The sequence below is a fragment of the Coptis chinensis genome, chromosome 1 (genome assembly GCF_015680905.1).
Source record: "Coptis chinensis isolate HL-2020 chromosome 1, ASM1568090v1, whole genome shotgun sequence".
In the NCBI taxonomy this organism is placed as follows: domain Eukaryota; kingdom Viridiplantae; phylum Streptophyta; class Magnoliopsida; order Ranunculales; family Ranunculaceae; genus Coptis; species Coptis chinensis.
The window spans coordinates 58,404,145-58,420,758 of NC_141456.1; the positions used below are offsets into that span (position 1 = coordinate 58,404,145).

At 37.5% G+C, this 16,614-nt stretch overlaps 1 protein-coding gene across 1 annotated transcript; it reads left to right on the forward strand.

The window, feature by feature from the left end:
• Positions 1-1,235: 1,235 nt before the first annotated feature.
• LOC147524700 (uncharacterized) lies at positions 1,236-1,688 on the forward strand. Its single transcript, XM_086575993.1, has one exon. It carries the CDS (start codon positions 1,236-1,238, stop codon positions 1,686-1,688), a length of 453 nt encoding a protein of 150 aa, XP_086432119.1.
• The last annotated feature ends 14,926 nt before the right edge of the window (positions 1,689-16,614 follow it).

Below are 16,614 nucleotides of genomic sequence, written 5' to 3' on the forward strand. Positions count from 1 at the left end.
GTACTCCTCCTCAAGCTGTGAGACACCCAACTCACCATAGCCCTATTACACCTATTCCTGGATTCAAGCTACTCACTTCCTCTGAATCTCTTCAACGAGTCGTAGGACATCTTAATCCTGTAAGGCTATTTACAGATGTCCTCCCATCACGTGCTCAGACTGATTCTACAATGGGTCATCAAAATGCAAGGTATTTAAATAGGCAATTATTTGTTACCTGTATGATCTTGACTTTTATAGTCAACTCTTACATGTATTCTCTACAGCGTATGCCCCCCCGAGTCTTCAACCTCATCATTTCTTCCTGCGATACCACATCCAACAATATCAAATGGTGCTTCAACATCGCATCACCAAAATGCAGGGTATACACCTGTTATTATCGAAACATTGATCATTATTTGCATTTGTGTCTAATTTGCTGACGCGTTAACCTTCATCTACTTTGCTGACACATTTGCTATTATGTAGACAACAACAATATGATGGAAATGATGACATGACAGACGATGAAGATGATGTACTTCCTTCTAATGTTCTTAACCGTCCAATTGAACAAGGGCATCACTCCTTAGGGGAAATGAATGTTCAGTGTCCTTTCTGCCATGCACTTCATTGGAAAGACGAATGGTTGAGTAGATCGTCGCTAGGAAATCCTCGGTTTGGGACTTGTTGTTTGCAAGGAAAAATACAAATGCCTCCATTGCAGACATTGCTTGCTGCCCTCAAAGCTTTGTACGAGGGAGATGATAGCAAGTCAAAGTCTTTTCGAAAGTACAGAAGACAATACAATCAGGCGTTTGCATTTACAAGTTTCGGTGCTGATGAACGTGTCTTTGTTGGTTTAGGTCCACGACCTTTCACTATACATGGAGAACTACGACACCGAACAGGAGTTCTTATTCCCGATCCAGGCAGACAGGCAACATACTCTCAACTCTATATTTATGATCCAAGTGCAGCATTGGATATTCGGCAGCTTCGAAATCCTAATCTGGATGTAGATATTCTTAGAATCCTGCACGAAACTATGCTCCAATATAACCGTTTCTCTGACACTTTCCTACATGCATATGAGGTTCTTAGATCGGAAACTACGGTTGGGAATGATGAAAATCTCAACATCCATGCTTATTTACATTCTGGTCGCGGCCCTTGACGAGCGCCGCTACAACTTGCCATCAGCTGATGAAATTGCTGTTATTTTACCCGGAGATGGCAGTGAGCGGGACAGTATGCGAGACATTGTGATTTATCTTAAAGGGGGAAATGAATTTGTTCATATCAGTGAATGTCATCCAGCATACTTACCTTTGCACTATGTGTTAATGTTTCCTCGTGGAGAGCTTGGGTGGTCACCAGATCTGAGGCGTTCGGACCCCTCAACTTCAACCACCAATGCTGACCACCTCACACAGATGGACTTCTATTCTTACTTGTTGTTTCAGCGCCCCAACGAATATTCTTCTATTCTGCGAGGGAAAAAATTGTTTCAGGAATTCTTAGTTGATGCATGGGCTGCCACTGAACAGAACAAATTACGGTACTACAGATTTAGGCAAGATGTACTTCGTGCTGAATTATATCAAAATCTCACTGATGTCCCAGCAGAAACTTTAAATCCAGATCAAGTTGGAAGGCGTGGTTCTACCGGCATCATCATCGGCGGATCCAAGGCATATGTTTGAGATATTCCGGGACTTAATGGCTATAACTTCGGTTCAACAACCATCCGGATATATATTCCTCACCATGACTGCGAACCCACATTGGGAGGAAGTTATTAAGGCCTTGCGAAGAACGAAACCGCTCCTGATCGACCGGAAGTGGTAGCCCGTGTGTTTGAACTAAAGCGAAGAGCCTTAATGAGAGAGATCAGAGACAAGGGTGTGCTTGGTATTGCTGTTGCACATGTTTACACAATTGAATTTCAGAAACGTGGTCTACCACATATGCACGCCCTTATATATCTTCGACATCAAGACAAGATTCGTGTGCCTGCTCAGGTTGACCGCATTGTTTGTGCTGAATTTCCTGATCCAGATACTGAACCTGAATTGTTTCGCACTGTTATCAAATGTATGGTTCATGGGCCATGTGGCTTAAAAAATCCAAGTTGTCCATGTATGGTAAATAGGCGTTGCAAAAGTCAATATCCCCGTGCTTTTCGAAAATGTTACGACCATGGATAATACTGGATATCCTATCTACCATCATCGTGACACTGGCAAGAAATATAATGTTAGAGGGCATGAAGTTGATAATAGAGATGTTGTTCCAACAATCCTTATCTTTCTAAGATGTTCGATTGCCATATTAATGTCGAAGTTTGTGCCGGGATACGTTGTGTCAAATACATTCACAAGTGCATATTCAAAGGACACGACAGGACAACAGTGGTGTTCAATGACTTGGATGAGATACAACAATATTTAGATGCACGATATATCGGACCACCTGAAGCGGTTTGGAGGTTGTTCGGGTTTTCTCTTCACCAAGAGAAGCCGGCTGTTGTGAGATTGGCACTTCATCTCCTTGGAATGCACCGAGTAGTTTACAATCCTAATGAATCAACGGATGCTATTCTCTTAAGGGCTCAGCAACAAAAGTCAACTCTAACTGCATTTTTTGAGCATAGATGGACCATTATGTTTCCAGAACATTATGTTTGGAGTAAAAGGTGGCATAGATGGACAAAAAGGACTCAAGCACCTGCTATTGGCAGAATGTACTTTGCAAGTCCTAACTCACGGTGGCGGTTTTATTTTCGGTTACTTCTAAGCTGTTGTAAAGGTCCATAGTCCTTTGATGATCTAAAGAGAATTGGAAATGGTCCTCTACTTCGTACTTTCAAAGAAGCATGTGTTATGCGTAGACTTCTTGAAGACGACAACGAATGGGTGCAATGTTTACAAGAGGCTGCAATCATGCAAAGCGGGTATCAACCGTGGAACTTTTACGTACTATTCTCATGGAGTGCAATCCGATGCAACTGAAGCCTTATGGAATGAATTTTTCGAAAGCATTTGTGATGACCTCCCATACAAGCTTCAAACCATGTTCTTCATTCCTCATCCTACGGATGCCCGGTACAAGATTATGGCTTATTTCTCCTAAATGATATTCTCTACGAAGTCGGTGGTCGAACTCTTGCTCATTTTCCTACAATGCGCCTCCCAATTAGAAATTGGAGCTTGGTTGTTGGGAAACGGACTTATATGGGAGCAAAGGCAATTTCAGTTTGACCCACACAATGAAGAGGCACATGCCAATGCCATCCACTTAAATCTTTGAGCAACACTTTGCATATAGTGAAGTGATGATTCAAGATAGCTCACAACAAATGATGACTATTTTTCTTGAATGGAGCAGCCGGCACAGGAAAAACTTTTGTTTACAACACCATTGCTGCTACGTGTCGTACTCAAGGACACATTGCTATTATGGTGGCTTCATCCGGAATAGCTTCTTTACTATTGGCAGGTGGTCGGACTGCTCACTCAACCTTTTGCATCCCATTAGATATTATGGATAACTCTGTATGTGGGTTCAGTAAGCGTTCACCACAAGCTGATTTATTCAGACAAGCTAACCTAATCATATGGGATGAGGTCCCGATGCAAAACAAGTTACGTTTGGAAGTTTGTTGATCGCGACACCGTGATATTCGAGACAATGACAACCCATTCGGGAATTGTTGTTGTTCTTGGTGGTGACTTCCGCCAATGCCTACCAGTTATACCCGGAGGGTCAGAAACAAATTGTTAGTGCTTCCTTGCGATGCTCTTTTCTTTGGAATCACGTCAATGTTCTCTCACCCGACGAGAACATACGATTAGAGCGTGGCACTTATGAGAATTTATTTTTTGCAGAGTTCTTAACAAAGATACGAACATTGATGTCCTAATTTATAATATTCCTCTATTAGAATTCTCATAATATTCTATTTCACATTTTATGTCATCAGGTTGGAAACGATCCTGAAGCGGTTATTGAGCTACCCTCAACGATCCATCATTGCACACATCTTCAGGACCTAATTTCTGCTACTTATCCTAATTTGGATGATACTTCCACTGTCACCCCTGACTATTTAACTGAGCGGACAAATCTTTCTGCGAGGAATGATGATGTCAATGCCATTAATGCAGCAGCTTTACGTATGTTCCCAGGAGAAACTAGGACTTTTCTGGCTGCTGACAAGTTGGATGAGGCAGATGCAAATAATCCTAGAAATATTAATCAGTATCCAAATGAGTACCTAAACTCACTTGATCCCACGGGTCTGCCACCATTTCGACTCAATCTAAAAGAGGGTTGTCCAATAATGTTGCTGCGCAATATTGCCCCCATAGATGGGTTATGCAACGGGACTTGCTTGATGGTGTTGCAATGTCAACCACACGTTATCTGGGCCAGAATTCTTAAAGGTGAAAAATCAAGTAACCGTGTATTTATTCCAAGGATCTCTTTGTCACCATCCTCTTCAGATTTTCCTTTCAATATGACAAGAAGACAATTTCCTATCCGTTTGGCTTATTCCATGACTATAAATAAATCACAAGGACAATCCGTGAAGTTTGTGGGAATCGATCTTCGAACTGAAGTTTTCAGCCATGGCCAGTTATATGTGGCATTATCCAGGTGCACTTCCGCTGCCCGCATAAGTATTCTTCTACCTCCAAACGCTGAAAAGCTTACTACAAATGTCGTATACCCTAAAGTCTTGCTTTAAGCATTTGTCATGTCAGTGCATACGTAGTTTCTTTTCCTTATTATTAGTTTTATTTTATTTTCATGGTTGTTTACATTTACTTATTCAACAAGTCGATCTATTTGCACTCACTTTATTATTAATTCTTTTTTCCTTCTTATATATTAAAGCAATCCAACCGACCAAATGTGGATAAGGGCAAGCGCCCAATGCACCCGTCAATAAAGACGCATTTATATTCCCCCACAAGATAGGCTGATTCTTTAGCCACCTCATGGCTTCTAGGTGTTACTTTAGTTACCTCATGGGTTACTATCTGTACAACATTGTTTTGTTGCATTGCAATTACGTCTATTATTTATTTATTTTATCTTTCATAATTGTTCAGCGCCCAACGGATGGATAACATTCCTCCGTCTCTTCTACTGTCGTTTGGCGCTCAGGTAAGAATTAAATTGAACTTTCGCTATTAATATTGTCCAACGTTTTATTCTACCGTTGTCTTGCTTTAAACTTTGTATACCCTTAATTCTTAATATTATTGTTTGTCAAGTTCAAAATGCTTTGGCCTGAATCAAACTGATTACATCTTGGAACTTCAATGCTCTGTAATTACCATGTGCAGGCTGATGAAATGAGGAAGAGCAGACACTCTAGGAGGATCGAGGTACCTATTCACGAGACTGTATATAGTGGAATGACAAAAGCCCAAGTCTTAGAAGCTCATGATAAAGAGCTTAGGTTGGTGCAACAGGATCAAATTATGGAACGAACCAAAGACAAAAAAAAATGCTTTGGAAGCTTATGTCTATGACATGCGTAATAAGGTATACCATTGTAGTAAACAATGTCTGGAAGCTTGATTTAGAAAATAGGACAAAGTGGCCATATAATTGAATTGAAGAACTTAACATAAATAATATTATTTAACACTGCATTACAAAATGGACATGTTGTTATAGTGTCATTTTGTTATTTTCACGTTAGATGTCATTTTGTTAAATGTGAGTTTATTTTCACGTTAGATGTCATTTTGTTATAGTGGACAAAGTGGACAAGAAGACAATTTCCGATCCATTTGGCTTATTCCATGACTATAAATAAATCACAAGGACAATCCGTGAAGTTTGTGGGCATCGATCTTCAAACTGAAGTTTTCAGCCATTGCCAGTTATATGTGCCATTATCAAGGTGCACTTCCGCAGCCCGCATAAGTATTCTTCTACCTCCAAACTTACGGCAAATGTTGTATATCCTGAAGTCTTGCTTTAAGCATTTCTCAGGTCAGTGCATAAGTAGTTTCTTTTCCTACTTATTAGTTTTATTTTCTTTTCATGGTTGTTTAAAGTTACTTATTCAGCTACTGATTTTTGCTCTGAACCAGTTGAGATATTATATCATGCGCTACAAAGCACAATTGTTGACCTAGGAGAGAATGCATTTAGATGGCAACATCGAGATGTCACAGGACATATTGTCGAGATAGTGAGATTTTATTTTTAGTTGTGTTCAATGTTTTCGTTTGATCTTTATGTACATTTTTCTTGAATGCATATAAAGAGAGTGATTTGAAGAATCTTTTCATCACGCGATGGCTTACATTGATGAAGACTGCGATAAAAGAGTCGAAATGGATGGAAAACAAGTCACATTACCACAAATAGCTTGCAAAGACTTGTTTTGGATGATGTGTAGAGTGGTTCACCTCTTTTTACATGAGCGACAATGGATTCTCATCAACGAGAACTAATTCAAGTAAAGAGAAGTATATATATTTCACTTCTTTTGAGAATGATTAGAATTACAGAAGTGCATGGCAAATTAAAAGAGGCTCATGTTCTATTTTGTTCATTTGTGCCCACATTATGCATAATGAGTGTGATTCTATAAAGAAAAACACCCTGATAAACTGAGCAGAAGTCCACTTTTGCTAGATCATAACACTATAAGAGTAGGACCCTTCAATTCATTTCACGACCCATGCATTAGAATGCTACTACTGATCCACAGATCCAGCTGCCGCACGAATTAGATCTCAAGTTTAGTACAGTTTGCACTTGAAAAAATTTTCACTTACTAACTACATCGGTAATGCTTAGTATCTGGAAACTAATAGACTAACATACTAAAAAAACTTTTAATCCGGCCTTGTCAGGTTCCTTGACAAAGCAATGAGTTCAGCAGTTGTCACTTCAGATGATTGGGAAGTTTGTAGCATTACTCGTGGAATAAGCAAAGGCGTGTTAGCGTTTAGCTCCAATTTGGGCTACTTGTTTGATTTATGGCATTGTATTTGCACGATCCTCAACCTTCTTCACCAAGCAAGGCGGGATTATGGATGATCAATAGGATCGAACTTCAAGTTACCAGCAACGCCCTCCAAACTTTTATTAGCCTTTCATTTGTCATCTTCATTCCCATCTATGATAGAGTCTTTGTTCCTATTGCAAGAGCTATTACCGAGAAACCCGCAGGAATAACAATGCTGCAGAGAATTGGTTGTGGAATGTTCTTATCGGTGATCGCCATGGTGGTGGCAGCTGTAGTAGAGAAAAAAAGGCTTCAAGTTGCTATAGATTCTGGGCTACTTGACATTCCGACAGCAATGATTCCCATGTTGGGTGCAGTTGCTTACTGGTATTTTGCAAAGTCATATAGGTATATAACAAGGTAACCGGGTAAACAAAATAACCTTGTCTTTATCTTGGCACATCTTTCTCACATACATTTGTTTTACAATTGTTCCACATTTGGATGTGTATCGTAGGGAACTGGGAAGTAGAATGTCTCAGGGACTCTATCTTAGGATATTCACTGCTATATCTACGATTGGGTCTATGTTGTTGTGCTTATAATGATTTTGATTACCTTAACGATCAATTATATTTCTTATTTGTGTTGTAGTAATAACATTCTACACAATTATAAACGCCAGATTTGTAACTATAACAAGATTTGGACCGACTTTGTTTCAATTATCATTATGCAATTTTGTTTATTAAAATGATTTAGCGTTAACATTTTTTCATACTTAGATTTGTCAATGGTGGAATTACATCCCATGACCAGATAATTTTTGTTTATGTGCGTTTTACATCTCTAAGTATGTTGTTTCCTAACCACCTTAACAACGGGAATAAATTTTATTGAGTTCCCACAAAAGTGTTTTGTCTTTGTCCATGTCCAATAGTGATTGTGGCGACAAAACTTCTTCACGCCAATTAAACAAGACAAACAGTTGCGTCGAGGTAGCGCCGCAGGCGCGTCGACGCCTCGTGGGCCATAGGCACGGGCATACCCTAGTTGTATTATAATAAACAACATCTCTTTAAGACTTTAACTACATAACAGTGGACCTCTTTTCCTAACTCAACACTCGATAGGCTTCACGCAAGAATTAATTCAGTCCTCCTTAACCAAATACAAACTTTTTTCAACCGCTGTTGAAGAAATATTTAGTTTTTTGCTTAATCATGCTTTTAGATGAGGCACCACCGATATCAATAACATATTGAAGTTCGGATCAAATAACTAACAACCCAAGTCAGATTTCTTGCAGATTTCTAAAACAATCATCAAGATCTTCAATCCTCTCTTCTTATTAATTCAAGATCGGTAAAAAAGTTTTCATCCACCTTAAATCTGAATTAAAGCTTTAGAGAGTAGCTTCAAAGGTGGTCTGGGATTTTTAGTGTTTGCGGCTTGGTTTTTTGTTTTTTTAAGAATGATGGTTGTAAGTAAAATGGACATTTCATTGTCCCTGTCCTTGTGGCTGATTTTCACAAAACTATGGTTTTGTGAGTGATTTTAGCAGGGCCGTTCCTGAGATTTCAATGGCCCTGTGCAAACAGTGAAATGTGGCCCTCTTCCATCAACACCAAATTTCTTTCAAAACCTTGTGGTTATTTAAGAATGAATTTATCAAGGGATATTTTTTGTTATTTAGTTAGTTTTACAAGTCTTTTCCTCTTTTTGGGCTTTTCTTTTCCACATTGACACTTTCTAAGAAGCATTTTTTTAAAAATGAAGTTATATAAGGATTGAGTAAGAATAATAGAACCTGATATGCTTAAATGAATAAAGATAGTGGTCTGCTTGATGAGAGAAGAATGAGTGATCACTGTGTCCTTATTGCTAATTGAGCTAAGAGAGCCGTTCAAGCTATTATTGCTTCTAGTCGTTGAGACTATGACAAAAAAATATGTAGTCATTGAGATACTAACTGTTATAAACTATGGATTTATTTTTATCAAAAAAAAAAAAAAACTATGGAGTTATGGAGGGGACTTATCTCATTTATTTATTCTTCTGACATAGTGGCCTAGTGGGTCACATTATGGGTCTCCGATTTTTATTGTATTGTTCACTTTGTTTTGGGTAGGCTCAAAATATTAGGCTTTTTGGCAATAAAACTAAACATATTTTGGGCCCTGCACATCATGGGGCCCTGTGCCGTCGCCCACAATACACCTGGTCAGGGCCGGGCCTGGATTTTAGCGACTCTTTTTTCCTTGAGAGTTGCTCTCTGAAGTTTAATTAGCAATTGGGAATTGTTAGTTTCTTAGGAAACTTGGTTTGGTACTGTCGTTTTGGTGACCAAGTTGATTTTCCAGTCCTAAAAAAGTGTGTCCCAGCTATCCAGAAACCGTTGGTTATGTGTCTATATAAGCGGTTGAGAATCGATTTTTTGTTGGATGTGAAGTTTAGTAAAAATGCAAAAAACAAAAAAGGGGTCGACGTTATATAAGTGTCAAAGCCAGAAGATCAGTTATCAACTAGCTTAGCTCGCTGTAAAAATGTATACACAACCCAGTTATGTTTAAGGAACGAAGACAAATAGAGAAATATGTTTCAGATTTCAATCAAACAAATAATAGGGGTATGGATGCGGTTCAAGGAAATTTATAAACAAATTTGAAAAAGACTTCTCAATTGATTTCTTAGACATAATGACGGAAGACATGCTAATGATGCTATCTTATGACAAATTAAGATAACGTTTAGGGAATGTGCTTTCTTGTGCTAATCTTCTGCCACCATTATTGTTGCAAGATTATTGTGTTTTCTTGTGCGCGCTAATAAACTTAATGGACAAAGATGGCTTGTTACACTTACAATGTCGCGCCATTGAATATATATATATATATATATATATATAGGAATTCTCTTAAACGGACAATCCGTTAGCGGACATGTTGAAAGTCAAAGTTCCTCACATGTTTCTCTCTCACGTCATCAATTATCTCTAATATAAAATTAATATATATTGGGTCCCACAAAATAAGATTCTTGAAAGTTTAATAAATCTCTCACGTGTTTCTCTCTCTCTCTCCTCACATTTATTATCTTTTTGTTACTAAGTATAAGAAAAATTTGGGCCCACCAACATATCAATTACTTAACTACATTTTTATTTTCTCTCTCCTCATATTTGCAAGAAAACAATTCCTCCAACGTTAATGAAGATTGATTACAGAATGTATTAAATGTTTCAAATTCTAATGAAGAGCATAGTGATTTTACATTAGTTTCCATTGCTTTTTAGTTGTTAAGACATTTCTGACACACTACACAGTACCTTTAAGCTTTTAAAATATCAATACAACAACACCAGTAAATTGTCGTAATAGTGTTATATAATGTCATATTAAAAAATTCTAATATAATCTTGTCTGGTTATTTACTAATAAAATCTCCTTTAGCAACTAAAATCGAACATACAACGATTCCGCCCGTCATTTCGTAGGTTTTGTAAACATTCTTAATGCCTATAATGATTTAGTTTCTAGGGGGAGGCATACAAAAAGACTGGTTTGGGCCAACCTATGGTGTACCGGTTGTTATATGCCCTATTTGATTAAGGGGTTCTAAGTTACGTTGATGCTTCGAAGTGAACTTGATTGTCTTTCTCGATTTTTCACATGTAGTGCCTTGAAGCTTTAAAAAGAGCAATACAAGAACACCATGCCTGTAAAATGTCGTAATAGTGTTGTATAATGTCATATTAAAAACTCATAATATAATCTTGGATATATGAATAATTACGTTTAAATTGAATTAAGTGTGCAAGGGTAGCGGTTTTGATATTTATTTGATTATTTACTAATACAATCCCCTTTAGCAACTAAAGTCGAGCATACGATGATCCTATATGTTTTCATTTCGTAGATTTTGTAGACATTCTTAATGCCTATAATATTTAGTTTCATGAGCGAGGTGTACAAGAGGACTAGTTTGAGCTAACTTATGGTGTACCGATTGTTATGCATTCTATTTGATTAAGGGGTCTCAAATCTAAGTTGATGCTTGGAAATAGACTTATTTGTCTTTCATGATTTTTCATATGAGACAGATGGGTCTGTACAAAAAAATATTGGCGAGTATGGACTTCAATCGAGGCTAGCTATATATACACTACACATTACTTTAAAAGTTTAAAATAGTAATACAAAAGCACCACTAAAATGTCGTAATAGTGTTATATAATGCCGTATTAGAAAATCATAGTATAATCTTAGTAGTATAATCTTGAATTATACTATAGAGTTATAGTGTCGTATTGAACTTCTATAGTGTCGTACAGTGTTGTTGGAATACCCTTATAGAGTTATAGTGTCGTATTGAACTTCTACAGTGTTGTTGGAATACCCTTATAGAGTTATACTGTCATATTGAACTTCTATAGTGTCGTATAGTGTTGTTGGAATACCCTTATAGAGTTATAGTGTCGTATTGAACTTTTATAGTGTCTTGATTTGCTTGTAGATGCAACATTCTCATACACATCCAAAACTAGAATATGACATTTTATAGACGATATCCAAACCATTAATAAGTATCTATTCAAGAATAATCAAGTGAGGTGTACAAGAGTACTAGTTTGAGCTAATTTATGGTGTACCGATTGTTATGCACCCTATTGATTAAGGGGTCTCAAATCTAAGTTGATGCTTGAAAATGGACTTGTTTGTCTTTCATGATTTTTCATATGAGACGGATGGATCTGTACAAAAAAATATTGGCGAGTATGGACTTCAATCGAGGCTGGCTATATATATACACACTACACAGTACCTTAAAGGTTTAAAATAGTACGTAATACAAAAGCACCACTAAAATGTCGTAATAGTGTTACATAATGTCGTATTTGAAAATCATAGTATAATCTTATATTATACTATAGAGTTATTGAAGCCAACCAGAATAGCGATTATCCTGTAGACTAGTAATAACATATAATAAATAGGGAAGAACACAAGAGATTTGCCCTAAAGACAGAGAAAATCGTCTCTAATGTCTATTAAAGTTTAATAAAATCAAGAATGATCCAATATTAGCCCACAAGCCGGACTTTATAGCTGTAAAACATTCTAAATCCGAATATTATTCATACTAAAATTAACTAGATAATAACAGAAGTAATCTACAAAAAATCTAGCCCAAATTGGACTTAGATTTACTTCCAAAATGGTAAAAAGGAAAGAAACCCTAAAACGATAAATTTGGAAGGAAAAATAGTGGATTTTGACCTCAAAAATGGCTACCACAAAGTGTAGCTGGGTGGTAACAGCGTGTGCGCTGTCGAGATCTTTTCGAATTGGGGTCACACGCCTGATTTTGACAACCGTAGCCAAAGTTATGGCCAAAATACCAAAAACACATCCCAACTTACCCCAATTAGGAAAAGATCATGATTACTTGCCATCTTTGCGCTGATCCGCCAACTCATGATACTTTAGTGCCATCAACGTGCAATCTATCAACTCAGCAACATCTGACTCGGATCCTCCTGCATCAGTTATAGTGTCCTATTGAACTTCTATAGTGTCATATAGTGTTGTTGGAATACCCTTATAGAGTTATAATGTCGTATTGAACTTCTGTAGTGTCTTGTAGATGCAACATTCTCATACACATCCAAAATCTAGAATATGACATTTTATAGACACTTTACAACATTTATTGATAATATACAAACCATTAATAAGTATCTATTCAAGAATAATCATTTATTGTGCTCCTCTACCATAACAAGTATTTTTTTCCTTAAACTTAATTTATCATTCCCCTAACTTCATACATATACTTTAGTCTTAAAAAAAAACCCCTTTCAAGATCAATAATTCCAGAAAAAGTTGTACTAACCGAATACACTATCATAATAGCCCATTACAATGGGATTTTCAGAACTGGAAACAAATATGCTTATATTGCTGCAGCTAGATACCAAAATATGCATGATTTCAAACAATTGAATCATGGAAGATACTGTCATACATCCAATTAACAGAAGTTAACAAAGGTGCACAAAATTTCAAGATACATCAATATCCAAAAAAAAAATAGAGTCATCATAAGATCAACTCTCAGTCAGAGTACATAAATTCCAGATAAATTCTTCAAACAATACCCTAGTATAACTTTCTTAATTCAAAATGAAACATCTCTTTGAATTTCATCAAGTGTCATTTCTGCATTTAAATCACATAACCATGTTAAAGTTATGGAAAGAAACGTAAACAATGAATGATAATATTACAAATGAAGCTTACCTAAGATTGAATTAGAATCATCGTCTGTGGTAAAATCTTGAGTTGAATCTACAGTTGCAACCTCACCACACGGGATGATGTTATCACTACAAGAAACAACACAACAATAGGTATACGAGAATTTTAATTAAGAAAACAAAAATAAATAGAGAAAAATTAATACATGAGATTACTTACCTATTTTTAAGTTTAGGACAATTTTGTTTATCATGCGATTGTCCAACCAAATTACAGCCACTGCACCGTTTGCCTTTATACTTTTTTTTTCCCTTAGTGCATTCTCTTTTCCACCTTTTAGCCTTTTTCCACGCCTTTTTGCCTTCACTTGACTTGGTTCACAATAAGTATGTTCTACATTAGACCTCATCTTAAGAAAACAACCTAAACTTACACCAGAAATACTCTTTTGACTACATTTATCTCCTGTTGATGCTCCTCCACTTGTACCACATCCGATCAACTTATTAATTTTGTCAAGTATGCTAGATAAAGCGTCTGTATACACCCTAGTTGCTTCTTTACTTCCAAGGGCCTTCTCAACTATAAGTGTAGATGACATCTGAATTAATTTGCCTCACTTCATGAGATATGATTTGTCATTGGTTGTCTCCATTCCTCCATCATTTATGACTAACCCCAATTTTGCTGTTTTACACCATCTCTTCAAAATGTATTGGCTTGGTAGTTTATTACAATCATGCATCTTCATCAGGTATGCCAAAATATGCCTGCAAGGTACCCCATAACACTTCAATTTTTTGCAAGCACATGAAACAAAATCCAAGCCCTTGTAATAAAGAATTTCTCGCACTCTAGTCTTTCCCGCCAATTTGTATTTAACCTTATAAACACGATGCTCCTTAGTCTTACTAAAAAGCTCGAATTTGTAGTTCATGCTATTACACAACTCATCTTGGAATTTGAAAAACATCTCAATTGTATAAACTTCAACCATGTGTAGTTTGTGTACATATTTTAGCAAATAAATATGTGACATGTGACAACATCTTTTTAACGCTCGGGTATGGTCTTGGTGTGGGTAAAAAGTACAAGAACACACTTTAAGTCCAAGTCCTGACTAACTCACTTCCTAAGTTCGAAAGTGAAATAAGAAGAGGAGGTTCAAAATTGGTTGGAGTAGTAGGCTCGGAGAACTGGAGGTTCGGAACTTGCATGTTGGAGTAGTAGGTTCGGAGAACCACTTTCTGACTAGGAACTCCAAATCTGGAACTGCTTGGTTCGGAACTCCAACTCTCAATCCGAACCTGAACATGTTTCTTTGTTGTTTAAGTCAATAAAAGAGACTTATTGACTTAGGAAACATGAGCTTCTAGAAGAGTTTGGATAAAACTTCACAAGAGATTGTTTCCGTAGTTATGGGAAACTGAATCTATTCTTATAAATAGAATTGCTGAACTACACTTTGAGTTTGATTCCTATTCACAGGATACGTAGGAAGCCATTAAAGAACGTGGTTCAACTCATTATCTTATAGATCTCTTCTTCTTCTCGATTCAATACTTCTAGTTGTTCTTTGATCATCAACAAAATACTTGTGTTTCTAGATTAGGAAAAACCATCACACAATTGGCGCCATCTGTGGGGACCATACAGAATTGATTTGATTTCTTGGTCAAAAATTTTTCGGTTCTTGGTTCTCCTACCCATCAATTTTGCTTGGGTTTTTTGTTCTCTAAAAAAAAAAAAAAATCCATTCACTTTGATTCAACATCATGGTTACTACAAGTGCCAATGCGAATCAGGATAATGAGGGGAATAATGAGATCAATAATCCACAAGTTACTGCTCAAAGACAATCTGAATGTAGCGGAGCTCGTCGTTTTAGGGAAAGCGTGAAGGAGATGAGCCCAACAACGATACTCCCCAATCTGCCATAACAAACCAAGCCATTATGGATGTTGTGATGGCCGAACGTGGTCGACAGGAGGCTCGTTTGCTTTTTTTTCCAAGACTACTATCGCACGAAGGAGGGTCGTTCACCTCCAAAGGTGTTGCCTACAGATGGAAACTCGAGGGGGCAGTTCTAGCCACCAAGTCTCGACCATGGTGAGGGTTACGTCCCTATACCTTATATCCCTTACTTCATTGGGTATCATAGCGACCAACCAAATTCAGATTATAATCCGGAATTGGATCCAGCCCGACACTCGAGTTCACACGGAACTGACTTCTTTTGGTATTCAAGTTCTCAAGGTACGAGTGATAGACGTCCGAATGTGTTTGCCCGGAATCCATAACTATCAAGGTCACCCTCGGTACAAAGAAGACTTTCAATTCCAAGGGAACCTTCATTGCCTCGGCATCCTTCAGTTCCCCGATCCAGTTTTGGAAACTCCTCTACTTGATCTTAGGAACCGGAACCACGTTATCATCGTGATGAGAACTACGAGAGTCCAGGTCTGAGGTACAACAATGAGAGAACTCCAACTCATGAACCAATTACTCTTGCACAACTCAAGGTGCAAATACTGAAGGAACTGTGAGGTTCGAAACCAACCAAGATGGATGAGTCAGTTGTTCAGTCAGCAAACGAGGGAGACATTGGAACTCATTTTTCTCGACATGTTATGAGCGGATACATCCCCCATGATTATAAACCACCGAAGTTCTCTAAATTTAATGGCAAAGGAGATCCAGTCTCTCATGTGCTCGGATATCATCAAGCAATGGTGTGTCTTTTTAAGGAAGATCATTATTTGTGCCGGTATTTTACTTCAAGTTTGATAGACTCAACACTCATTTGGAACATGAAGCTGCCCAGGGGCAGCATTCACGAGTTTAAGGAGCTATCCATCAATTTCATTATGAAATTCATTTGCAACTTGCCCTACATTAAGACCGCTGATGCACTGTTTGACATGAAGATTCGGAAAGATGTGCGTATCAGGGATTTTACTAAAAGATTCAACGAGGTTCAATTGCATGTTGACAACGTCGATGAGCTAGACCCTCGCCATAGTGGCCTTTAGGAAGGGATTAGATCTTGCTTATGGTCTATACACGTCCTTGAAGAAAAAGAAGCCTGCGAACATGACAAAGTTGTAGGCTAGGATTGACAAGTATGTCGAACTAGAAGATGACCAATTGCATAGGGAATCTTCTCATATAAGAGTGATAATCAGTGTCACCTCCGCTCCAACCGGTATGCCCCAACCGGTATGAGCTCTACTAATCATTATAATGACAAGAAGTCCGAGGGACCACAATCGGAGCAAAAGTCATTTGATAAGAATTCTTATAATGATAAGTCCAAGAGACAGAAGACTAGTAACACGTGTGGAAGTAGTAAATTACCCCCACAGGATAGGGACTTTACCACTTTAACTT

Bases quoted from the DNA above. Each gene is read 5' to 3' on its own strand.
- LOC147524700 (XM_086575993.1), top strand. From the start codon at position 1,236: ATGCGAGACATTGTGATTTATCTTAAAGGGGGAAATGAATTTGTTCAT.